Source organism: Anguilla rostrata, chromosome 16 (assembly GCF_018555375.3).
Source record: "Anguilla rostrata isolate EN2019 chromosome 16, ASM1855537v3, whole genome shotgun sequence".
Lineage (NCBI taxonomy): Eukaryota > Metazoa > Chordata > Actinopteri > Anguilliformes > Anguillidae > Anguilla > Anguilla rostrata.
In genome coordinates this window covers 17,600,357-17,625,646 of record NC_057948.1, presented here as the reverse complement: position 1 = coordinate 17,625,646, position 25,290 = coordinate 17,600,357, and the positions used below count along the sequence as shown (strand labels likewise).

Genomic DNA, 25,290 nt, shown 5'->3' with positions numbered 1-25,290 from the left:
TTGAAGCGTAAATCGTTATTTAGTGCAACGGTCTGAACTCTATGGTCTTGTGCCGGGCTGACTCGTGGCCTCCGTCTCTCTAGGCAAGCCTGGGATGACTGGCGGCAGCGAAAACCCCATCCTGGTGATCATCATCATCATCTCCGTGGGTGCCTTCACCATCGTTGTGGTGGTGGTGGGGGCCTTCCTTTGCACACGGCGCACCACCTCCCACCAGAAAAAGTAGGTGACCAATAAAACGGTTCAGGTCAGGACCCTGGTCACCCATATTTACATGCTGATTCTTCATCTCCAGCCCATCTTGGTTTATTAGTTCTGATTATGTCACATTGCACAAAACATGAAAATATTAGACTATGGGAAAAGGCCAATCAGCACATCGGCCACCATTTTGGCTCACGGTATCAATGTTAGTCTTATCTGCATTACTTTTGCATGAATGTACATATTAAGAAGGCTCCCTCATTCGCATTGACTTGCAATGAGTTCTCATGAGTTCAGTGGCTTTACCCTTCCCAAAAGTCAGACTTGAACTCAGACTAAATTAGTTTCTCAAATTATATGTTAGGTGCTTGATTAGTTAATCAAGCCGTTGTTCTACTATAACGCTAATTAAACCTTTGAGCATTTGAGATTTCCTTTTGTTGTCTAGTTGTTTTGTTTTAAGGGGCAGATAGGAACCTTGAAAAACTGAATCTTTTAAGTGCAAATCAGCGAAAATTCAAAACTCTCCAACTTCCTGTTTTTTCCTGAATAATTGCTAGGTGCCCAGTGTAAGCCTCACACACACACACACACACATAAATACTCTCTCTCACTCTCGCTCTTGCTCCATTAGGAAACGTGCAGCTTGCAAGTCCACCAACGGCTCCCACAAGTACAAGGGCAACTCCAAGGATCTGAAACCTCCTGATCTGTGGATCCACCACGAGCGGCTGGAGCTGAAGCCCATCGACAAGTCGCCTGAGCCCAACCCGGTGATGACGGACACGCCCATCCCCCGCACCTCCCAGGACATCACGCCCGTGGACGGGCCCATGGACAACCCCATCCACCAGAGACGCAACTCCTACCGTGGTGAGACCCTGTCCCTCTCTGCCCTTTTCTTTCCCCACCCTGCCCCACCCACCGGGGGCTGTTTGGAGGGGATTTTTTTCTTGTCCCATAAAGGCCCCAGGTTATTTACCTCTCAGCACATTGAGGTTGACTTGTCTCCACTGACATTCTGGAAGACAGATATAATATTGTCTCAGGAGTAAAAGTATTTCCAGCATTACTCATTTCAGTTTACTCCATTTTAACCTTTTCATTTGAATTCCAAAATCTGTTTGACTCATATCATTCATCTGCTTAATGGTTATCTGCCTTCTCATGTTCAAGAATCAGTCACTGTTCCAAGCAAGACCTGGATAAAGACTTGAAAGTAGATTTCTCACAGATTTTGCTTTATAATTTAGAAAAATTTCTATTTTCATTCGGCTACCACGCTGCCAAGGATCGATAATTGCGTTCCAGTCTTGACTTCTTGTTTGCTCCAACAATTGTGTGTGCTCTGCAGGCTTTCTCTAAGCTGACCCCATGGAAGAAATATTGCGTGCGTTTTTGTGGGACCTAACTGGTTATATACTGCCCCCTAGTGCGGGGAAAAGACAACATTGTCGCTAAAGACTAAGATACGCTTGATTTAATATCAAACAAAATTCATGGCAGCAAAAAAACTCAGTGCTGTAAGAATCAAGCTGCACTGTTGAAGTTTATGTCAGTCCGACCATATCTTTCAGGGCCTGTGTGTATCAGGCTATTGAAGCCTTTATCTGGGCTCGACAGATGCTGGGGGTGGGGGTTAGGGGGCAGAAACTGAAGGGGGGGCAGGTCGCAGTGCAGGGCGGGGAGACTCAGCTCAGACTGCGGATGCTCATGGGGTCAAAGTGGGCATGGTGAAGAGTAGGGGCGGGTGTCGTCGCAGTGCGGGGGGCAGGGGGGGAGCGTAGAGACGCAGTCTGACAGGTAGATGACTGTTTGATTTGCAGGCCACGAGTCAGAGGACAGCATGTCTACGCTGGCTGGGCGGCGGGGGATGAGGCCCAAAATGATGATGCCCTTTGACGCACAGCCCCCTCAGCGTAAGTGTGTTTCCCCATCCTGAACCCCAGAGAGGGCCGCCTCAGAGGGGTGCAGGTCCCTGCTCTGGACCCTACAGGCATACATTTTGGCGCCCATTCCTTGTCACATGCCGTTGACTTTAGTTTTTCTTTTTGTCCCTTTTATGAAGATAACACGAGGCTGTGAAAGGTTATGTTTCTGGCAAGAAGTCAGTCAAGTACAAAATGTCAGTTTTCACGCTTGAATGGGAATCGCCTGCTATTGATTTTTTTTATTGACTGAAACTTACAATGCAGCTACTACTGAAGTGATTTTCTCGCAGGCTTCAGCTTAAACGGCAGTTACAACCGCACACATTCCTTTTCCATGGAAACCAATTCAGCAAATTTCCATATCAGCATATAACGGATTCCCAAGAAATATTACAAATAGAAAATAATGAATCTTTTACATATTATCAGATTGTCAAAACCCAAAATCGGTTATCTAAGGTAATCTGTGCAGTCCAATTTTCTGTATAAGATGATTTTTGTTTTACATTTCTGTTTTAGCTCACCAAGTGAAATAGAATGTCAAAAATTCAATGTATTTATAACCATATGCCTGAGCACTCCCAGCAGATAGCAGTGTGTATCATTAGAGTGTGTGTGCTTATGCGCGTGTGCGTGCGCGTGTGTGTTTTCTCGGTGTAAATGTGGCCTCTGTGTTGTTTGTGTTCATTCACAGCTGTGATTAGTGCTCACCCCATCCATTCCCTCGATAACCATCACCACCATTATCACTCGGGCAGCCTGGCCTCGCCGACACGCGGCTACCTCCACCATCAGCTCAACCCGCGGCCCCTCGCCACCCCCATCTCCCACCTAGACAGGGCCGACTCCGAAGGTGAGGCAGCCAGCAGGGCATTGTGGGTAACCCGGGCACAAAGGACCGATCAAACGCGCTCATCTTGGAGGCTTGGTTTTTTCCCCTTCATGTGTCATGTCACACGTCCTGAGAGGTATCTTTCGGTTGTATCACATTGACATCGATTCGGAGAAACGCTCAAATCCAGATTTTCGGTCAGAAACTCCTAGGATTACTTCATAAACTCACACTACGCATGTACTGGGATCCAATAAGTCCTATTTACCAAAATGCAGACAATTTGACACGAGGTCACTTTGTCCAGCCCTGCCTAAGCCTGGCTTATTGAGCAGCATCAGAAATGCATGTCCATCACTAAATGTGCTGCCACAAGAGCACGTCTGGAGACAGCTGATCTAATTATCCTTGCATTAAAAATGCCATCTTCTAAAACCACGTCTCTTTAACTCCTTGCCAAGGGGGCCCTCTTCTGTCTGTTTCATGCAAGTGCATGCCAGCACATTGGTCTGTCTGACTGTAGTTCCCTGATGCTGCAATCTCAGAAGGCCATTGAGGATTGCTGAAAGGTCAATGAAAAAAAAGATGACTTGTTTTTTTGTTTTTTTTAAAGCAGACAGAACATTTCTGACCTGGTGGTGATTTCCCCACGTGTGGTTTGTATCTCACTATACCTGTAAAAGCAAAGTAGATTTTGTTTTGTGTGTCCTCAATGGCGCGTTGTTATTGAGCCAGCTGATCTCAAAGGCTGTGAGAACACTCGATGGCAGGAGGAGACCCACTCCCGTGTCCCAGTGGACAGCCCAGGCCAGGAGGACTCTGGGAGCGGTGGAGTGATGTCATGCGCCCGTGTGATTTCAGAGTCGGTGAGGAACACCCCCAACACGGACCCCCTGCCGGCCAGCGTGCAGCCCGCCAGCGCGGGCGACCGCCCGGAGCCCGAGGGCAACTTCCTCAGCTCCGCCCCCGAGGAGGAGCCCAGCTACAACCCCCCCACTGCGCACGTCCGGCCCACACACCCCCTCAAGAGCTTCGCCGTGCCCGCCATCCCGGCCCACAACCCCACCTTCGAGTCTCCAGCCCTGCCCAGCACCCCTCTGCTCTCTCAGACTGGTGAGTCAGAGGCGGCGCTGCTCCCTCACCCTTCTCCACACCTCCCTCTCCATCGTCTTTGAGGGGATCAGGGATTTTGACAATGGACACTCACAAAGCAATTGATGTATTCTCAAATGTGTTAGACTAACGGTGTCTAAGTGGAAGCGTTCCTTTTGAAATTCAGTCGTGGTTTTCGAGCAGCATTTCTTGGTTCTCTTCCTTATCAAACTGAATCTATTCTTTGTTTGTTTTCCTGCTTTGTGTGTGTGTGTGTCTGTGTCTGTGTGCGTGTGTGTGTACACCTGTCCCCAGTGTGTGCCGATGTTTCAGGGCCCGCCTCCCAGCTGCACTCTGTGAAAACTGCCTCCATTGGCACTCTGGGCAGGACCCGCACCCCCATGCCCGTCACAGTGCCCAGCGCCCCGGATGTGCCCGAGACCAGCAAGATGCTGGAGGATATGGAGAGCGTGAGTAGCAGCCCTGGCCTGCTGGTGGCAGAGCCCAGACACAGTGCCCAACACTGTTCAATTACTGTACCGCCATCAGCATAAGTTAAGGGAGAGTTAAGCTTTCTGTAGTGAGCCAAATGTTGCCTGTAGGCTACTGTAAAACACATCTTCGATGCTCATAGGTACATACACCCACCATTCACTGTCATTCACATGAAAGTGTTCATTTTGATTTATCATTTTCTAATGAATTTTTTATCTCTCTCTCCCTTATTTCTGCACTAATGTGTGGCTTCTCATAATTTTTTGTCACTTTGGCTGCATTTGTAACCCATTTTATTTTGAATCATGAAAACCTCATTTTTAATGATTTGGTCCAACCCGTTGCACAAATTTTCATTACTTTATTCTCCATCCCATGCTTGCCAACGCTCTGACAAAATGCTTGTGTGGCTGTGGGCTGTGATGTTTTTGCCTGGACAATTTGTATTTTGGTGTTGTGCTGCAGTCCCATTGACCACCACTGACCCTCTGACCTTCAACGCCCCAAAGCCCCTCATCTTACCCACCCCCCAACCCCCACCCCCCCCGCTCAGCTCCCCCCCCCCCCGCAGTAACCCTGTTCCTTTCCTTCAGAGCTACGAGACGGATGAGTTAACAGAGGAGATGGCCCACCTGGAGGGTCTTATGAAGGACCTGAATGCCATCACCACAGCTTGAGCCCCAACCCATTGGACCCCCCTCCCCCCAGCCATGTGCCAGTGGGGGTGGGAAAAGAAAGGAAACAAAATGGATGAAATATCAAACCTTCAAGAAAATAGGAAAACAAACTAAAACTCATGGGTCACCTTGCTTACTCTCAGGAAGGAGACGGCCATTTTAAAAGAGACAGCTCACAATTTTACAAACCAACAACAGTGACTATGACGTCGACAAAAGCAACTACAATAACAAAGGTTACTTCAGCCAGAAGATTGTGATATTTTCAGCAAAAAACAAAACAACTTTTTTTTGTTCGGTTGCCATGGAGACCGTTCCAAAAGACGCCATTTTGTAACTCTTAAGATAAAGGAAAAAATAAAGTATGCCGGTATTGGTGTTGGTGCTTTTTTCAGCACAGAACTACAGTGTTTGGACATTGCATTAGTGTCATTTATTTGTGCGTTTTCGTATGCGTTGTTCCATGTTCCAGTGAAGTGAACATTGGAAGAGAGTTGTTTTATTCCCTAAACTCTGCCATTTTTTATCTACATTTTGAGTGAATGATGTTTGGTTACCCCCCACTGCTCTACCCCCGAGTGCCCCACCCTGTGTCATATATTGTGCCATGTCTTTATTATTGTCCATTATGTTTCTATGTATTATTTTATATACATATTCATATAGATATGTATATATGTTTAAAACTGCCTCATTCTTTTTCTGTCATTGCAATGTTTTTGGATGTATGTGTGGAAATCCCATTTTCTTGCAGCTCTGTACTTCTCTATTTAAGTAGGGGAGAATCTGCAAGTTTTATTGCATTTGAAAGGATTGATACATTGTGACCTTGTTTTTGCCCCCCTTTGTACATCAAGATTTTTAAGCCTTGTTTTTTTTGTGGGAGTTCCATTTGAAAGACCACCCTGCAGAATGTGTGCACGTGCCGACATTGATCTTAGCCTGGATGACTGAAGGTGCTCAGCCTCCCTCAGGGCGTTTCTGTTGAGGGTAGTCCCCGTTCACCTGCTGTCCCTGAACCTGCCTGTGCATGATGTTGGCAGAGCTGTCAGCTGATGGTGAATGGGGTTTAGTGGCTTGTGCCAGCTTGGAGACCGTCGGTCCAGTTTGCTTCTGGTACTCTGAGGCCTCAAGGGTCTCCCAGAACCAGCGTTCCAGGCTGAGGTGTTCAGTCCCTGCCTCTTACACCCGCATCAGTCAGACAGGAGGAGGTGCCGCTTGAGCTGATGCACACATACTGTACTGTCCCAGCTGGCCAGTGCCAGCGGTTGGGAAGGTAAGCGAGGAGAAGTTGGGATTTTTTAGTGTGGGTGTGGCAGCTTTGGGCCCAGTTCTTCTGTCAGAATGTACAGGTCACTTGGTTTCCTCTTCTCTCTAGTGCAGAGAGCAGATTTCAACTGCATTTTGCCACTTTGCCTGGCAAAAACTACAGAGGTGTCTTTTAAATGTGACTCCCAAATCATATTTTTTTTAAAACATGTAGTTTGTTTTATATGAAGAACAGACGTAGCTCTGTAAACAATTTCAATGTAAAAAAGAAAAAAGGAAAAAAAAAATTAAAATATGTTCATGTTAAAAAAACTGATTTTCCTCTGCCCTTTTACCCAAAGAAAGATGTCGTTTGCAATCATAATTAATCACTCGACAACAACATAAAAACATTTCCTTGTTATGTCCATCCTCATGAATGTTAATATAACTGTAAATTCTCCTCATGAATTCAAAAGAAAACTTGTTTGAAAAGATGAGCAAAAAAAAAGGAAGAAATTGACCCACTGGAGGATAACATGGTAGGCAGTCAAACAAACCTGTATTGCACTTTTTCACAATTTTCAGAAATACATTTCTTATTATGCTGTGTTTTGGATATAAAGCTCTGTTTTGTGTAACTGTAGTGTCATAGGTTAGCAGTTGGCTGCTGGACTTGTTTGTTATAATTTGCTCATTTTTTGTCTATAATGAAATGGAGCTGCAGGTTTTATTGTGTGGCAGGTGAGGAATTCTATTGTTGCCTCTTTCTGTACAAAGACCTTTTGCTTTATGTAGAATATTATGTGGCTTTTTTAAAAAAGAAAAAAAAAAGAAAATTGAGAAAACCAAACTTCCCTGTTCTTATTTTGTATTGGTGTTCCAATACATTTTATATCCTGCCAATGAGTCAGAATACAGCTTTGTCTTGCATATTTTAAACATGTCACGGTTGAGGGTGGTTCAGGCTTTTCATGTACTATGACCTTGGAGAGTACATGAAGACAGGCAAACCAAACAACATATTTATACATGAAGCCATATTGTTTAATATGGTTTCTCTTTCCACAAGATCAATTAATCACACGTTTATAGTTGGACGACGGCACACTCATCAAAAGGATTGTAGCAAACAATTCAAGGCCCATTCGAGGCCTTTTCTTTAAAAAATAAAATAAAACTGAAAGCTTGATTTCTGATGAAGTACAGCTTAGAATGACATAAACAGACATCCTGTATATAATCATGTCTGTTTAGCTTGTAGAGCGATTCTAGTCATCACAAAGTTTCTGCCATGTTTTCCCCTTTCATACTACACTATATACATTATTACATTACATTACAGGCATTTAGCAGACGCTCTTATCCAGGGCGACTTGCACAACTTTTACAGAGCATTTTTACATTGTATCCATTTATACAGCTGGATATATACTGAAGCAATTTCAGTTAAGTACCTTGCTCAAGGGTACAACGGCAGTGTCCTACCCGGGAATCGAACCTGCAACCTTTCGGTTACAAGCCCAGTTCCTTACTCACTGTGCTACACTCCGCCCTATATTATACCACCAGTTGTGCAGTCATTGCGTTTGTGTACAAGGCGGGATGCACCAGTGTGAGCTCATTGGATGTGGACTCCTTCCCCTTTGGTTGGATTAATAATGCTAAACATAGAGATTAATCACTGAAAGTAGTTTGTGTGAACAGAAAAGAAACCTTCCCTATACTCCGGTGTCTGGGACACAGAAGGAGACGCAATGCTAGATGTCTAACAATTAAAACATGGTTTTTGTCATTCAGTATCGGCAGTGTAGGGTGCGAATTACCATATGGCAAGTCATTTCAAGTCATGTGACTCATCTGATGCGTTTATTTGGTTGTGCAGGACATGGGCTATGATCAAGAGCATCAAAACTTAACATGAACATTTTAAAACTGGTACGGGACTTATTTGAATATCTGGTTCTATTCTGTGGCCTGTTTCATACCTGCAGTGTCATAGAGCGATCGCCCGCTCACAAGATGCCCAGGGAACCACCTGAGGGAAGTGGCAAACATACAGAACGTTAAATTATTGTTTGAATGGTAACCTAACGATCTTCCTGTTGAGGAATCTCATGTGCACTAATGTGTATGCTAATATTCACATTGGTTATCACTTTTTAAAATCACTTTTTGACAACATTTCCACATTTGCAAATAACGGTGTTATTACTACTGCTATGTTTTTCTGGCATCATAACCTTTAATTATAAACTGAAATGGCAGGTCTGAACAAACAAATGGGTATGGGCTGGGTATTGCTAGGATTGCGCTTAGAGGAATATAATTTAAGTAATTTGCAAAAAGAGAAATGGTGCAAAATCCAGTAAGAAGGACATTATCTTCAGACTAACTTTGAGAGGACTGCCAAGGAGCCAATTCATGCAAGTTGGGCTACATGTCCAAATGTGAAAATTTTAGATGTAACAGCTATAGATGTGCAATCACTGCACATCAGCAAAATGAGTCTGCTTTACAAGTACACCATACCACCATTCCCAATTACCATTCTTTGACCATATTTACATATTGCACTCCGATATGCTGTATTAATTATTAGGTGCAGAAATGTGAATGCAAACAAGCAAGTGCTTGTTAGGGGTGTGAAAAAAGCATAATGTTATTTAGACTTGATTTGAAAACACGGAGATGTCTTTGCTTGGCCCCTGATAAAAATAATTCTGATAATTTATGCAGGAACAGAAAAAAAGAAATGGGAAAACAAGCTATTATTCAACAATAGGAAGGAAATAAAATGAATGGAGGGGGTTAGCAGAGCCTGGTAATCAGACTGAAGTAACCCCTGAAAATAAATTTTAGATGTGAAATTTTGCAAAACTTTGTTGCGAAGAGGAAAACGGGTAAGAGTAGGAACAGATGAATAAGGAGCAATTGAAGATGGTAAAAGTAAATGAGAACCCTTGTTTGAACTGGAACAGGTTGGCATTTTGTGCATTCAGCTACCTGACTGATTGATGTGTTTTGTGTTTTGCATTTTCTCTACTGTTTGGACATACATTCATATAACCTTATGTATTCAACAATTTCCACAAAAACTTAATTTAATCTTTAAATGCTTTTTTATTGATTTATTGCACACTTGCTGCAATACAAAAATAATTTCCCATAAAAAAAGGTATTATACATTACTTGACATTTTTTACAGTTTTTGACATGAGCCTTACGGATTTAATAATTATCAACAGAATCACATTATTTATCATAAAATTCTAAAAAATAATTTTTATTCCTTTATTTGAATCTTGTTGTAATAAACAGGTCATTTTACATTTTTTGACATTTCTGACAGTGTTTGACATAAGGCAAAACATTATTCCCCATAAAAATCTTTGAATGTATTTTAATTAATTTATTTCACCCTTATTGCAATCCATAGGTAATTTCCCATCAAACCACATGATAAAAAAGGTATTTTAAATTATTTGACATTTTTGACAGGTTTTGACATGAGGCTATGGCCTTATGTATTTTGCGATGTTCCAAAGAAACAGACTACACATTATAAAACTATAAAAGCTCATTTTTATTCATTTATTTAATTCTTGTTGCAATACACAGGTATTTTCCCAGCAAACCACATCATAAAAAAGTTATAGAAAGTTTTTTTACATTGTTGACAGTTTTTGAAATAAGGCCTTATGTATTTTGTAACTTTCCACAGAAACACATTATTTGTCATAAAAAAAATTCAAATGCATTTTAATTGATTTATTTCACCCTTATTGCAATACACACATGAGGTCCCATCAAACCACATTAACAAAACTCATTTTTATTAATTTCAACCGTGTTGCAATACACAGATAATCTCCAATACAAACTCATCATAAAAATGGTATTCTAAATTATTTGACATTCTGACAGTTTTTGACATAAGCCTATAGCCTTATGTATTTAGCCATTTTCCACAGAAATACATTATTCGTCATAAAAGTCTTCAAATGCAATTTAATACATTTATTTCTACCTTGTTGCAATACACAGGTAATTCCCCATAAAATCACAGCATAAAAAAGGTATTTTTAATTTTTTGACGTTTCTGACAGTTTTTGACATAAGCCTATAGCCTTATGTTTTTAGCCATTTTCCACAGGAAAACATTTCTCGTCATAAAATTCTTCAAATGCAATTTAATTCATTTATTTCTACCTCGTTGCAATACACAGGTAATTCCCCATCAAAGCACAGCATAAAAAAGGTATTTTTAATTTTTTGACGTTTCTGACAGTTTTTGACATAAGCCTATAGCCTTATGTTTTTAGCCATTTTCCACAGAAAAACATTATTCGTCATAAAAGTCTTCAAATGCAATTAAGTTCATTTATTTCTACCTTGTTGCAATACACAGGTAATTCCCCATCAAAGCACAGTATAAAAAAGGTATTTTTAATTTTTTGTCGTTTCTGACAGTTTTTGACATAAGCCTATAGCCTTATGTTTTTAGCCATTTTCCACAGAAAAACATTATTGGTCATAAAAGTCTTCAAATGCAATTAAGTTCATTTATTTCTACCTTGTTGCAATACACAGGTAATTCCCCATCAAAGCACATCATAAAAAAGGTATTTTTAATTTTTTGACGTTTCTGACAGTTTTTGACATAAGCCTATAGCCTTATGTTTTTAGCCATTTTCCACAGAAAAACATTATTGGTCATAAAAGTCTTCAAATGCAATTTAATTCATTTATTTCTACCTTGTTGCAATACACAGGTAATTCCCCATCAAAGCACAGCATAAAAAAGGTATTTTTAATTTTTTGACGTTTCTGACAGTTTTTGACATAAGCCTATAGCCTTATGTTTTTAGCCATTTTCCACAGAAATACATTTTTCGTCATAAAAGTCTTTAAATGCAATTTAATTCATTTATTACTACCTTGTTGCAATACACAGGTAATTCCCCATCAAAGCACAGCATAAAAAAGGTATTTTTAATTTTTTGACGTTTCTGACAGTTTTTGACATAAGCCTATAACCTTATTCATTTTGCGATTTTCCACATAAACCCATTATTCGTCATAAAAATCTTTGAATGCAATTTAATTTATTTTAACCTTGTTGGAACACACAGCCTTATGTATTTAGACATTTTCCACAGAAGCACCTTATTCATCGTACAATTCAAAAAACTTATTTTTATTCAGTTATACATGTTGTAATACAGATGTAATTTACCATGAAACCACTTATTAAAAAAGGTATTTTAAAATGTTTGACATTTTTGACAGGTTTTGACATAAGGCCTTATGTATTTTGCAATTTTCCAAACAACCACAAATTTGTTAAATGCATTTTTATTCATTTATTTCAATCTTGTTGCAATACACAGGTAATTTCCCATTAAACCATATATAAATGGTATTTTACATTTTTTGACATTTCTGACAGTTTTTGACATAAGGCTATAGCCTTATGTTTTTAGCCATTTTCCACAGAAAAACATTTCTCTTCATAAAATTCTTCAAATGCAATTTAATTAATTTATTTCTACCTTGTTGCAATACACAGGTAATTTCCCATTAAACCATATATAAATGGTATTTTACATTTTTTGACATTTCTGACAGTTTTTGACATAAGGCTATAGCCTTCTGTATTTAGCCATTTTCCTCAGAATAACATTCTTCATCATAAAATTCTTTAAACTCATTTTTTTCATTCATTTCAATATTGTTGCAATACACAGGTAATTCCCATCAAAGCACATCATAAAAACGGTATTTTGAATTTTTTGACAAAGGCCTTTGACATAATTCTTACATATTTAGCCATTTTTCACAGAAACACTTTATTCATCATACCATTCCTCAAAAAGATTTTTATTTATTAGTTTCACCCTGCTATACACCCTGTAAAAGAATGCATGTTTGTATTGCTATGCAAGTCATACATTTTCACGATTCTTCCCAAATGATGCACAGATGCTAACTTGAATTGCTCTTAAGTGGAATCCCACGTTGGTGAAGTTCTATCACAAGTCTTGCTTGATTTCCGAGAGAATTATTATTATTATTATTATTATTATTATTATTATTATTATTATTATTATTAATAATAATAATTACATTTATATAGCACTTCACCTCACCCACCACCAATGTGTAGCACCCACCTGGGTGATGCACGGCAGCCATTTTGCGCCAGAACGCTCACCACACATTTGCGAAGGTGGAGAGGGAGAGAACATTTATTTAGCCAATTAAATCTGGGGATGATTTTTAATGGCAAGTTTGCGAGAGCCAGATCATCAGCAGCAGAGAAGAGGGGAGTACTTCTGCAATGCCCTTCATTTAATCACTGCAGTCAATCACTCAAGGCCAGACTATCTCTGGATGATAAAACAGACAGTTTAAGAAATCTTGGATCAAATCATTATTAAATAATTTAGATATTCATTCATTTAGATAAAATCATTTTTGGTTTGGCATCAAAAATAAACAAAGTGTGATCTCTGCATATACGTATCCTCCTTTTAATCAATTTATTTACTTCAGGTGGAGAAGGGAGCTTGGAATATGGAAAATGACTTGTATTTTTTTTATCACATGAGAATCCCTGCTTAAAACACATTCAATAGATGAGTCTGAAACAAGTAGAACTGAACAAAAGCACAATGAATACACCACGTGCTCTATAAATGCACTCTGGGGCTTTTCTGCCTAAAGTGTGCATGAAAACTTGTGTCCTGCTCTGCATCATTTGTTCTGCTGCTGGGATGCCTCCCTCTGTGCAGTTCTGCTGCTGGTGGAGAACGCAGCATTAGCTCACATGGAAGTGTAAGCAGATGCCACCTAAATTCGCCTTCGCTGCGTGTTCACTTTGTGTCCTGTGGAAAGCCAGCCTTAGGGTGAGTCAAAGTGAGTCTGAGAGTCCTCCTCCGGGCTACTTTCTTTGCAGTCGTTCCTGAAGCCACCCAGCTCCATCTGTGTGTGCGGCTCTTTCACCTCCTCGTGACAGAGGTTCTCCCACACCTCCGTCTCAAACTCGTCTTTCTGTCGGCCTCTTCTCCAGAACGGGAGCATTCTGCTTTTGTTCCTGCTTTTAGAAAAAGAGGAAAGTGAGCCAAAGAAATGAATTATGAATTCTCACACCATTCATAATGTAGCAGAGCTAAAGGGACGAGCCTCTTAAAAACAGGCAAAGCCTGTTTGATTGGACCTTATGATTACTAAACAACTTAAGCACCATTTTCTTGGTTTGTCAATCCTCACAACTTTTATTGGTGTAACTTTGTATTTGCAAATCATGTTATTGCAAAAACACATTCATCTGTAGCCATAAAAACATACTCACATTTTGTAATACCAGAGTGCCATGACTGTGGCCAACAGAAACAGAATGGCAATGAGTACAGTTGGTACCACTGGAACACAAAAAGGATAAATTAACAAAACAATTTGCCACACTTGTCTTTACTGAAAGCTGAACATTGTTTCTTTATATTGAAAACAGACATTGAGTTCCATTTTTAAAGAAAATCTAAGGATTATACTTATACTGACCATAAGAAGACGGTGAGGAAGGCCTTGGCCCCAAACATTTGCCGTTTGATAAGTAAATTTAAGGCAGGGTGAATAGACATTTCACATTTTTTAATCCTTATGAATTTGATATTAGCACCACTCTAATATTACTGTATACAGGAACATCTGCTATGGTAATATCAGAGCAATGCTATAGCCGCAGTAATATTAGAGTGATGCCATAGCTACAATAATATCAGAGTGGAGCTACAGTAATATCAGAGTCTGCCATACTTTCAGTAATACCAGAGCAGTTCTACAGCTAAAGTAATATCAGACTGTTGCTATGGCAACAGTAATATCAGAGCAGTGCTATAGCTACAGTAATATCAGAGTGGTGCTATAGCTACAGTATTATCAGAGCAGTGCTATAGCTACAGTATTATCAGAGCAGTGCTATAGCTACAGTAATATCAGAGCAGTGCTATAGCTACAGTATTATCAGAGCAGTGCTATAACTACAGTAATATCAGAGCAGTGCTATAGCTACAGTATTATCAGAGCAGTGCTATAGCTACAGTATTATCAGAGCAGTGCTATAGCTACAGTAATATCAGAGCGGTTCTACAGTTACAGTAATATCAGAGCAATGCTATAGCTACAGTAATATCAGAGTGGAGCTACAGTAATATCAGAGCAGTGCTATAGCTACAGTAATATCTGAGCGGAGCTACAGTAATATCAGAATGGTTCTACAGCTACAGTACATGTTCTTACTTTGTGAATTTATCTGCCTGTACAGCACTTTGGTCAACGTGGATTGTATTTAAACGTGCTTCATAAATAAATTTGACTTGATTTGATTTGATTTTGATTTGATAATACAGAGCGGTTCTATAGCTACAGTAATATCACAGTGTTGCTATGGCTACAGTAATGTCAGAATGTGCTACAGCTACAGCTACATTAATATCAGAGTGTGGCTTTACCTACGGTAACACCAGAGTGGTGGGAGGTGACTGTATCCCCCAGTGGTGACCCTGAGCTGCTTATATCCTTGGGCTCCGGCCGCAGGGGCTCAGTGTTGGCGGGGGATGGTGGAACAGAAACGGGGCTAACAGGTGAAGTGCTCAGAGGGAGAAGGTAAGAGGTGGAAGAAGAAAGATAGGTTGATGAAGCAGGAGTAGGAGAGCTAGGAGTGGAGAGAGGAGGAGACAGAGTGGAAGAGAAAGTCAAGGTTGGAGGGGAAGATAGAGCTGATTGGGTGGTTTGGGGGAGGGAGGAAGATGGAGCTGATTGGGTGGTTTGGGGGAGGGGGGAAGATGGAGCTGATTGGGTGGTTTGGGGGAGGGGGGAAGATGGAGCTGATTGGGTGGTTTGGGGGAGGGGGGAAGATGGAGGATAAGTAGGAGCAGGCGTAGGTGATGAAGATGCTGAGGACGTAGGTTTAGCGGTTGTGGGGATCTTTGTTGTGCTAACAGGTACTTCTGTCTTTATATCTGCACCAAATAGAAAAATTGCAGTAAAAATAACACAAAGCTTCCACACAGGCAATCATCAGCAAACATTCACTTTTCTATTGCAGCCTTTCCTCTCAAAATTCCCAGGGGTTAAACCTTTGTATTCTTTCTCACTTTATTAAAACTTTGTGGCAGCACCCAGGGGGCCCACAGGAAGTCAGCGAAGGATGTTTTTACGTACAAAGTTACCCCTTCACCTCATAATTGTTCAGCAGATGAATTCTATTGACATACAAGCCTGAAGGCCCTTCCTGTTTACTTCATTCTAACTGGATGTTTGTGCACAATCACTTTCGCTGAAATGTGCTCGCATGCTAACTTGCAGGTCAAGCAGCAGAACACATTTAAAGATGATTACCTGATGAGTTGAAACAAAACGCATCAAAAGATCGAGTGGGAACTGATCGCCATACGATGACCCCCACTTGATTTTGGCCACACAGCTTGCTGGGAGTGATTCGCGGGATAACCGCAATTTGCTCATCAACCCATCCAAACCTGGCAGCAAAAATAAACACTCTTATAAAACAGCAAGTATTATGAAGGAATTTCTTTCTTGGCTTATGTCTTCATTAATAAAGGATTACATACTGTGCTAAATTTTTAAGAAAATAAAGGCAGATGAGTCAATTGTAGAGAAAATTAGTTGTTTTTACCTACATCGTAGATACAAATCTAGAAATTTACAGAAGCATGTTTACAGTAAACATATGAAAACACATGCATATATACATACGTATGTAAATGCACATGTATAGCGTGCGTGCACACACACACACACACACACACACACACACACACACACACACACACACACACTTCTCACATTAAGTTGATCAGCCCAGGGACCACTGGATTAGCGACCTGCAGCAGTGTGAATTACCTGCACGTCTCCAGGCCATTTCTGTGGGCTTCTTCCACCTGAGCTCTTGAAGCTATAATGGCATTGAGCATCAGACACACCTCTCTGGCTTGAGACGCGTTAAAGGCATAAGGAGGACTTCTATTTTGCACAGGTTGGAGTGATGCCAGAAAGACGCCTGAACCTCGACCAGTTTCTGGGAAAACTGAAGTGAGTAAAAGACAACAGAAAGAGGAAGATTTTTTTCAGAATTTCTGAAAATCTCAGTATAGCCCCTTTTTAAACATTATTATATCATGAGTTATTTTTCATAAGTAATTTACAAACAGTAAAAACGAGCAACTGTTATTAAATAAAAAACTATTGTTATTTATATGTATCCCTAGTGATTCCACTCATTTTTAAACATGTATTCTAACATGTATAGTAATACATACAATACATACAATAATTGTTTTATACATACCAGTATTATATTATTAATACATGATTATTATATATGAAATATTTTCAATTCCAGCTAAGATTAGTATTTGATTGGTTGAAAACCCTAAGCATAAAATGTAGGGAAACACATGCACATAATCAGCTCATAACATGTGAGAAAGATGAAGTCTCACAAAAACAAAAATCAAGACATCCTAATGAAATAACAACCAAAAGAATGGCGGGAGAAGAATAGGAGACCGTACCTTTGATTTGACTGGGGTTAATCGCCAGTGTGGAGATGGCCAAACTGAGGTGGCACAAGAGCAAGAAAATCCACACCATGGCTGTCAGGTATCTGAGATCAGCTGCTGTGGGTTCAAATTAATTACACCTCATGACAGCCCATTGAGGCAAATATGTACCTGCATGAAGGACAGGAGACTGGCTGAAACGCAGTAATGAATACCGACCTGTAAAAATGCTCTGTGCTGTGACTTGTCACTCGAGAGGATGTATACTGAGGAGATGTCCTGGTGAGGGTGCTGAGCTTGTGGAGGGTAACCAATCCAACTGATAATGACCACTAGACGTGTCGAAAAAGGCCATTATTCTTGGATACAGGAAACAGGAAGAACATGGGCATCCGTGCCGGGCTGTGATAAGAGAGCTTTCACTATTGGAGGCTAGTGTAAGAATGCACATTATTACTAGCATACTCTGCAAAAATACACTCCTCACAGGAAAATCTCTCTAAAAAACAACTTCAAAAAATGATTGATGCACTCTCGTGCCATAATTAGGAATTGCTTATTTTTTTCAAATACTTTCTTGCATCTTGATGTAATGTTTTTTTCCTTATGCTATTTCTTAATATTGAATATGATTACATATTCAATCAGATGGAGTGGGTGCTGCAAAACCGGATGCCACATAAAATTACTGAATCAGTAGAATAAAATTTTCATATGACATATATGCAAGAAAAGCAGTTTTATTGAGACATGCTGTACATTGCATTTTTCAGCTCAAGCCTCGGAGTCTGGAGACGTGGTAGTATCTGGCACAAGACGAGGTTGATGACTCTGACTGTGTGGGCAAGATAGGGATGGAGAAATTAATCTCATGGTCTTTCTTGTTTGAGCTCTCCTACTCTCCTTCTCTCTTCTGCTTCTGTTGTTACTATTCTGCTCGTTACTTGGCCTCAGTCCTTCCAAATACCTACAGCATAACAGCACACTAATATGATTACACTTTGTAACAGAATACTGATGTAATTACAAAACATAACAGCACATTGAGGTAATTACACCTGATCACAGCACAGTGAGGCAGTTATACTTCATATCACATGGATGTAATTACACCTCATTGCAACACACTGAAATTATTATACCTCATAACAGCACGCTGAGGTAAATGTGCTGTGGCATTAATAAGGACAGCAGTTGGGCAAGTCACTACCACCACTGAATCTTTCTATGTACCTGACTGTTTGGACAGCATTCTGCGTGATGACTAGCACTGTATAACAGCAAACTGACCGCAGCCTTGTTTTACATTGAGCTCCTTTTTGTGGTGTGGGTTTTGGGCCACCTGTCATGAAGCCTACACCCCCACTATTCTTATGATAAATAAACCACATTCATTCAAATTTACAGGAACAATAAAATCACATTTTTAAGTGAAATTCAGTACTGTGTTAAATTAGACTTCAGCATGCCAGCAGCGCTGTGCCATGTGCCTGCAGCTGATGCGCACAGGAGGCCTCACCCGTGCAGACAGCCTCCCCACGCATGGCCTTGATCTGGGCTCCAATATCCTTGCAACAGGCTCGACTGGAGCCGGCACCTTCCCTTCCTGGTCAGCCCGAGTCTTTCCACTGCATTGTTGTCCATCGGAAAAGACAGTGAACACAAGCAGCAATTAAGTGATGATTGGAAGACATTCTCTAAAGTGCCCCAGTAATTAGGCCTTCCCCTGGCACCCAGGTTCACTTTGTGAATGGAAACACTGGACCACTGCTCAAACAGGCTGAAGTGCAGAAGGCCCCTTCAGCAGCTGGTCTGTCGCTATGCATTACTGTGGTAATGGCCATGCCCTGCTAGCACTGTCCCTGAGAAACCCAAACCCACGCACAGGAAGCTTTTCACACTTCCTAGTATTTCACAGTGCAGAATACTTCACACAGACAGCATTGTTTTTTCCCCTCTCAAGGAAGCCTGGGATCCACACACACACACACATAAAAAATGCATCAGAGCTGGCCTCCCTGACAGTGCCTTCTCTCTCCTCATTATCAGGCCCAACAGAGGCCCCAGACTCTGTTGGACTCGGCTGCCCAGAATTCTCAGGGTCATAAAATAACCAGGAATACCCAGCAGCAAAGGGAGGTGTCATACTGTGCTCAAAAAGTTGTTTTTGAGCCAAGTGAGAAGGCTGGTAGTACATAAGTGCAGTGCACTGTACAGACCCTGTATCCGGGTCCAAGTGATTAATCTGATCCCTCGTTCCAAGGCTCACTTCCTGCAGGTCACATAAACAGGCAAAAGATCCTGGTGTTGCACAAGATGGCTTCTGATAAGACAACACATACAGCCTACACTTCTCATTGCCATGTGAACACTGACCTGACCACGGCCGACTTGCAAAACATTCTTTCACATGGTATATGCCTGTGCATAACAGTTTATTAATGCTTCTGTCAGCAAATCAGAGCCTGGCTGGAGAGTGGTAGTACTCATCTCCGTTTCCAAGCCAATAAGAGCTCAGCTGAAGAGCCCTGGTTCTCACCTGTTAGTCTGAGCAAACCTGACCTCATCTAAGGCCTTTACCCATACAGAATGACCTTATTCTTTGTTTTGGGTGCAATCAATACTTTGATGGGGCATGACACATGCACTGTGTGCCTCCATGTATTCAATTCCATGTCCAGCAGACTGAGGCTCATCTGTTTCTGCAGAGCCTGCCTACATGTACATTTTAATGCAGCTTGCATCAGCAATGAGATCAAATGAGGCCAAATAATTATACCTCATAACAACACAGTGATGTAATAATATCTGATAAAAACACACTGATGTGATTAGAACTCATAACAACACACAGATGTACGGTGACATGAAAGACAGTAGCTGGGCTGAAGCACAGTACTGTATACTGCAAAAGTGCTAGCCACTACCACCACTGAATCTTATCAAATTGGATTTAAACGGTTTGGGCCATGACATTTGGTCAACCACAATGACATTGAGGTATTTCCTGTTCCGGAGTTTGCTGTGATCTCTTGCCTTACTGTCTGTGTCCTGTTCTCTATTATAAGTCTCACGGTCACTGTCTGGCCTAGAAGACCTTATGGCCAGGCACTGCAGTACTGCTGTAACCTCCAGGAGGCACTGGTGAGACTCCCTCTGGCCCTGAATCTGTGAGAGCACAAATGAACCCTACACAACAAAAACCCCTATTTCAGTCACTGTACCTTTCACACAGTCTGTTTTGGCTGACAATGTACAATTCAGCTGTTTCTCTGTGAGCCTGACCTTAAGAGAGCCTTTGAATTCCTCCAGTTCTTTCCTCCTTCAGGTTCCGGCCTCCCTCTGTCTGACATATCCTCGTCTCCAGGCTGCAGTTATTATTTCATTTCCACCAGTGAAGGCCGCAAAAATGAATTCTATAGGGAAGAAGCAAACAACTTATTCAGATTCCTCAACTGAAGTAATCCACCGGGCAGTGATAGAGCAAAGCCTGATTATAATAATCTTGTCAATGCATGCGACTTCAGTGGTACCTTAAAAAGGTTTAATGCCATGAAAATACCAATTGATATAGCCCAAAATGCTCCCACAACATTGTTGCAGCAAACTTTGTGTTAGCAGACAAGGTAAACTGGGAAGAACTCGAGAAAACAGCATACAAAGACAGATGAGCAGACAAGGTGTGTGTTTTGCCTTTGCCAATGAATGTCTCTGCAGAATTCCCAAGGTAGATTCAACATTATGGGGCAGACAGAAAACCATGACCCCTCAAGCAGCCTCTGGCTCCATAAACATCCTGGAGGGAGTGAGGGGAGCAGGGCCAGCACGGGTCTCATCCGCAAAGGCAGGAAGCTGAAGACTTCCTCTGACACCCTCTGTCACAGTACAGCCAGCACAAAACATTTCAGCACCGTTGTGGGAACATTCTGCCTCGGTTCACATTTGGTTAGGACGGTGGTCATCAACCCTGTCCCCAGAGACCTATCATCCTGTAGGTTTTCATTTCAACCCTAATCTGGCACATCTGACTCTACTAATTATGTGTAACAAACCAGTCAAAATCCTGCCAGAGCCCTCCCAGGAGGGTGAAAGCCAACAGCATTGGTTTGCTTCATTTTAGACATTACTGGGGACATACTTGACCATCGTCCTACAGGCTGCCAATACCACAGCCCAGCATAAGCATGCAAATACGTACAACAGACATGCAGAGTTCCATCAAAGATGGTCTATGCCTGAGCTACCTATGAGGGATGTGTACTCGTCGCCCCCCCTAAAACTATGCCTGTGAGGAGAGCTCCAGGCAGTGGTGCAGAAGAAGATTCAGGATGAAAATGCGGGTTCAGTTGATGGTTAGAAGAATGCAGATGTAGATACAGGATGCAGATGTTAAAAATAACCAAATTTTCCCTTTTTCCTGTTTTTTTGTTAAGCACCACACAAATAAAATAAAATTGAATTGAATTAAAGAATGCAGGCAGTGCAGATACAGGATGCAGACGGCAGAAGAATCTCTGCACAGCTGTCCTCCTGCCCTGGGCCCCCTCCCCAGTGAGGCATGGAGGACAGACAGCCTGGCTGTACCATGGCACTGAGTCAACGGACTTGATCCTAAATCATAATAGATCTGACCTGACATGAAATATTGATGCACAAATTGAGATTTCCAACTGACGTGAATGCATTCTTGTGCCCATGCAGACTCCAGGAAATGTGTACAGCTTTTCATTGCGGCTATGCAGTTGTATTTTTTTTCCAGATGTGAGAATATTTTGTCAAGATACAGTTACCAAACCTTGCGCGAAAAATGCCCATAAGACAAGAGATAACTTTTCACCCAGCAAGGCAGGTATACTTTACGCCATTTAACAGTGGCTATTTGCACAATATTTCAACTAAGCATTCTTGATTTTATGAAACCTGTGATTTCCACTGTCCATTATCTATACCCGCTTATGCTGGGCAGGGTTACCAGGGGTGCTGGATCCTATACCATCAAGCATTGGGCAAGAGGCAGTAATACACCCTGGACAGGCTGCCAATCTATCACAGGGCACACCATTCACTCACACACTCATACCTATGGGCAATTTAGAGTCTCCAATCGGCCTACTTGCATGTCTTTGGACTGTGGGAGGAAACCGGAGTACCTGGAGGAAACCCACGTGGACACGGGGAGGACATGCAAACTCCACACAGAAAGGTCCAGGCCGGATTCAAACCCAGGACCTTCTTGCCGTGAGGTAACAGTGCTACCCACTGCACCACCATGCCGACCGTGATTTCCACCAAAGTAAGGTATACTGTGCACTTAATTTGACTAGTTAACCCTAGTGTTTCACCTCTACCCACCCCCAGAAGACCAAGCTATAGCAAAGATACAAAGATACATTTCAAACCTTAACAATTCTGTCAGAAAAACAATTAATTACATGACAGGATTGTACTTTGGATTTCTTAACGGAGAGGGATGGTGAGAAAGGGAGAGCACACTGGCCAGGTTTACTCTCACTGCCTGCCGCAGGAGATTCAAACTGATGCAATACTGTCAGAAAATCTCAACAAATTGAATAATTGAACGATTTTTAATAATATTTAAAAATACAACACATAAAAAAACAGTAAGATGAACCTTCCCCTCAGGCACCGTATATCCTTTTATGCGTGTGCTACATTAGCTCTATGAACACGTTTGATTTTAGGAGTTGGCAGTCAGAATAAATTATAAGAGGTTTACTTGGCTGGGGCGGCCATGCTGGCCAGAGTGAAGGTGTGTCGGAGGGCCTGCTCTGCAGTGGGCAGGAGGGCGTGGTACAGCCTCTGCAGCGCTTGAACGTCCTCCAGGGCATCGTGTGCCGGGTAAGACACGCCCAGAACAGCCTTCACCAGACTCTCCTGCCTGAAGCTCTGCTGCCCCCTGCCCTTAAGGAGGTCCCGGGCCAGGGGAAGGGTGTCCAGGAAGCCGGAGGTGACCTCCTGGAACGCCTCCCTCAGGTGCCACTCGTCCAGGGCCCGGGCCAGCACGCGGCAGTCGAACCTGCGGACGTTGTGCCCGACCAGCAGCGGACGTCCCAGCATGCGCAGGAAGGCCAGGAAGGCGGCGAGGGCCTGTGGGAGCGGCACGGTGGGCAGGGCGTGGCCGTGCAGGTACAGGCGGCGTCTCCGCACGCTGAAGCCCGTGATGGCGGCCGCTCTGCTCTGTATCCTGCAGCGAGGCAGCACGTACAGGTTGCAGCTGTGCCCACCGCTCACCGCCGACAGCTGGACGATGTCACACGACCGCCCTGTTCCCAAAACATCAACCACCAGCATCACCCCTCTGGGGATTTTTGTACTAATGGTGATGCGATGTATGGTGTATGCTAAGGATAGAGAATCTGCAGGCGGCCAGCTCTATGTAGACCACACAAGTGGTGTTTCAAAAGGCTGCATAAGCACATGGAAAAATTAGCATACCTGAACAGCGACACAAGTTCCTGCAAGTCTGTGTTTAATATCGTCTGCGATTTAGTGGTAGCAAAAACATCCATACCAAGTCCTGTAGTCTCCAAATCGAAGAACACCAAGCTGCATCCTGCAGGGCGGGAGCCAGAGACTGGGGAGAGAGTGTAGAGATCCATTTGCTTCATCTAGCTGTAGATAAACCAAAACACAACACGTCTCTATGGAGATACCACCTGTTTCTTTTCCAGCTGACACAGCTCCACAATTGTCCCCAGATAACGAGCTACAAATGAGTCACAAAGTCCAAATGAGTTCCAAAGTTCTGCCCTCTAAGAACAAATAATATCAAAGAGTAATTTAAAGTATGAATATTCTGCATCTATTCAGGCCTCTCTGTTCTAAGAAAGATAATATGTCCATTACTTATTAGATCATACATCACTTGATTATTAATTCATTAACTTGGACTGGGGCAGTTCCACAGAACTTCAGGCTGTGATAGATTGGCTAATTGATAGGCAGGTGGAATCACAGGAGTCACAATTATTGAAAGCATGAACACCTGCCTGTTGAACCAAAGGAACTCGTAGAAAGCCAAACCCACGTTCTTTTGGAATTCATTTAAATGCAACATCATGGAAGCAAAAGCATGATCATAAGAATCACAATTAAGAAATTAGTCTGATAAAAAGTCAATATATAAGGAAACTCCAAGGCACTTAAGAATTTTTTTTAAATGCCTCCTCTTGAACAAGAACTTATATTTTGTTCATATTGACTTCAAAGGCACAGTATCAATGTTTATTTGTAAATAAAATCTCTGAAGCATTCAGAGCAAGAGTTTTAGGCAGAGCAAATCCACCCTCATAGTAAATACATTTTTTTGTATGACAGGCTTTTATGGATATCATTATATGCTTTTGAAATATAACTTGCATGGCCAGTCACAAATGCAGTCACATTTAAAAAAATAAAACTTTAAATCCTTTTAACCATTTTTCATCCACAAATGAGCAGTAATTCTCAAAAGCAGGCCTAAGGCACAGTTTATCAGCCAGGAAAACTTTCATGTTAGTCGTGATGGATTTTCTTTGAAGGGCAAATAAAATATATAAAACATAATTGTCTGTCCCATCGGATTCATCCATGACAACAGATAAGCTGTCATTTGTTTTTATTATTTAATTTAGATTTTATGCAAAGCAGTGGTCTGTGACACATACTTCTGTTGAATTTTCACAAAATAAATGAAATCCGTCTGTGTGCACTTCATCGGATGGGTATTGTTGCAGTTTGCTGAAATATTTTTTATAATGTATGCATTTGATGTTCCATCCATGTCTAATGTTCACTCTCCCCATATTAAGTCAACTAATTGTCCTTATAAACATTGCAATTAGTCACTCAATTGAATAATTAGTCACTTTTTTGGGCCTGATTCTCAGGCTGTTATGGAGTAAAAGTTGTGTACAATAGGCACAGTGAGGCTTTTGCTTGTAGCTAAAGGGAGGGGTGTTGGGAATTTGCCAGTTACAGAGGGTTGCCTGTTTTTTTAGAAACCTAAAAATACAAAAATTGAGTTATTTTACTCCTAAGTTTATTTTTTCCCCTCATGAAAATCCAGACTAAGTGCTGAGTATAAACCTTGGATTGGGTAGAATGGGTAGATCTATTTGGACATGCATTCTGAAAACTTTCTAACGCACAAGGTTCTTTGTCAGGGCAGAAGTAGACCATAAACTCTATGTTCCACTTTGTTTCTCCTGAGAATGAATAGA

At 41.7% G+C, this 25,290-nt stretch overlaps 3 protein-coding genes and 1 long non-coding RNA gene across 16 annotated transcripts in view; 2 read left to right on the top strand and 2 right to left on the bottom strand.

Moving 5' to 3' along the window:
• LOC135242740 (neogenin-like) overlaps positions 1-7,332 on the top strand; it is a 161,687-nt gene extending 154,355 nt beyond the window's left edge. For 4 of the 7 annotated variants that reach the window (XM_064313969.1, XM_064313972.1, XM_064313971.1 and 1 more), the window contains 7 exons: positions 84-222; positions 839-1,077; positions 2,031-2,123; positions 2,830-2,988; positions 3,829-4,080; positions 4,375-4,529; positions 5,148-7,332. In XM_064313969.1, the coding sequence (XP_064170039.1) occupies positions 84-222; positions 839-1,077; positions 2,031-2,123; positions 2,830-2,988; positions 3,829-4,080; positions 4,375-4,529; positions 5,148-5,231 (1,121 nt within the window). In that variant the 3' untranslated portion in view covers positions 5,232-7,332. The other 3 variants (XM_064313973.1, XM_064313974.1, XM_064313975.1) reach the window with 3 other exon arrangements.
• A 3,822-nt stretch (positions 7,333-11,154) lies between these two features.
• LOC135242058 (uncharacterized) lies at positions 11,155-11,986 on the top strand. The gene is made up of 2 exons (XR_010326206.1): positions 11,155-11,771; positions 11,932-11,986. It is a non-coding gene; the product is annotated as an uncharacterized LOC135242058 (long non-coding RNA).
• Positions 11,987-12,006: 20 nt separating this feature from the next.
• lyve1b (lymphatic vessel endothelial hyaluronic receptor 1b) lies at positions 12,007-20,480 on the bottom strand. 7 transcript variants are annotated; one of them, XM_064312950.1, is made up of 9 exons: positions 20,354-20,480; positions 18,588-18,696; positions 17,288-17,470; positions 17,081-17,185; positions 16,410-16,593; positions 15,885-16,024; positions 14,996-15,505; positions 13,837-13,906; positions 12,007-13,581 (listed from the first exon to the last, which is right to left on the bottom strand). In XM_064312950.1, the coding sequence occupies exons 4-9, from the start codon at positions 17,157-17,159 to the stop codon at positions 13,386-13,388; spliced, it is 1,179 nt and encodes a 392-aa protein (XP_064169020.1). In that variant the 5' UTR covers positions 17,160-17,185; positions 17,288-17,470; positions 18,588-18,696; positions 20,354-20,480; the 3' UTR covers positions 12,007-13,385. The 7 variants fall into 7 exon arrangements, with proteins under 7 accessions (XP_064169020.1, XP_064169023.1, XP_064169024.1 ...); XM_064312953.1 differs by having other exon boundaries at positions 12,007-13,578; XM_064312954.1 differs by having other exon boundaries at positions 15,000-15,505.
• Positions 20,481-22,639: 2,159 nt separating this feature from the next.
• On the bottom strand, positions 22,640-23,927 carry plex9.2 (PML-like exon 9.2). The gene is made up of 2 exons (XM_064313318.1): positions 23,601-23,927; positions 22,640-23,352 (listed from the first exon to the last, which is right to left on the bottom strand). Exons 1-2 carry the CDS (start codon positions 23,695-23,697, stop codon positions 22,802-22,804), a joined length of 648 nt encoding a protein of 215 aa, XP_064169388.1. The 5' UTR covers positions 23,698-23,927; the 3' UTR covers positions 22,640-22,801.
• Between the last annotated feature and the right edge of the window lie 1,363 nt (positions 23,928-25,290).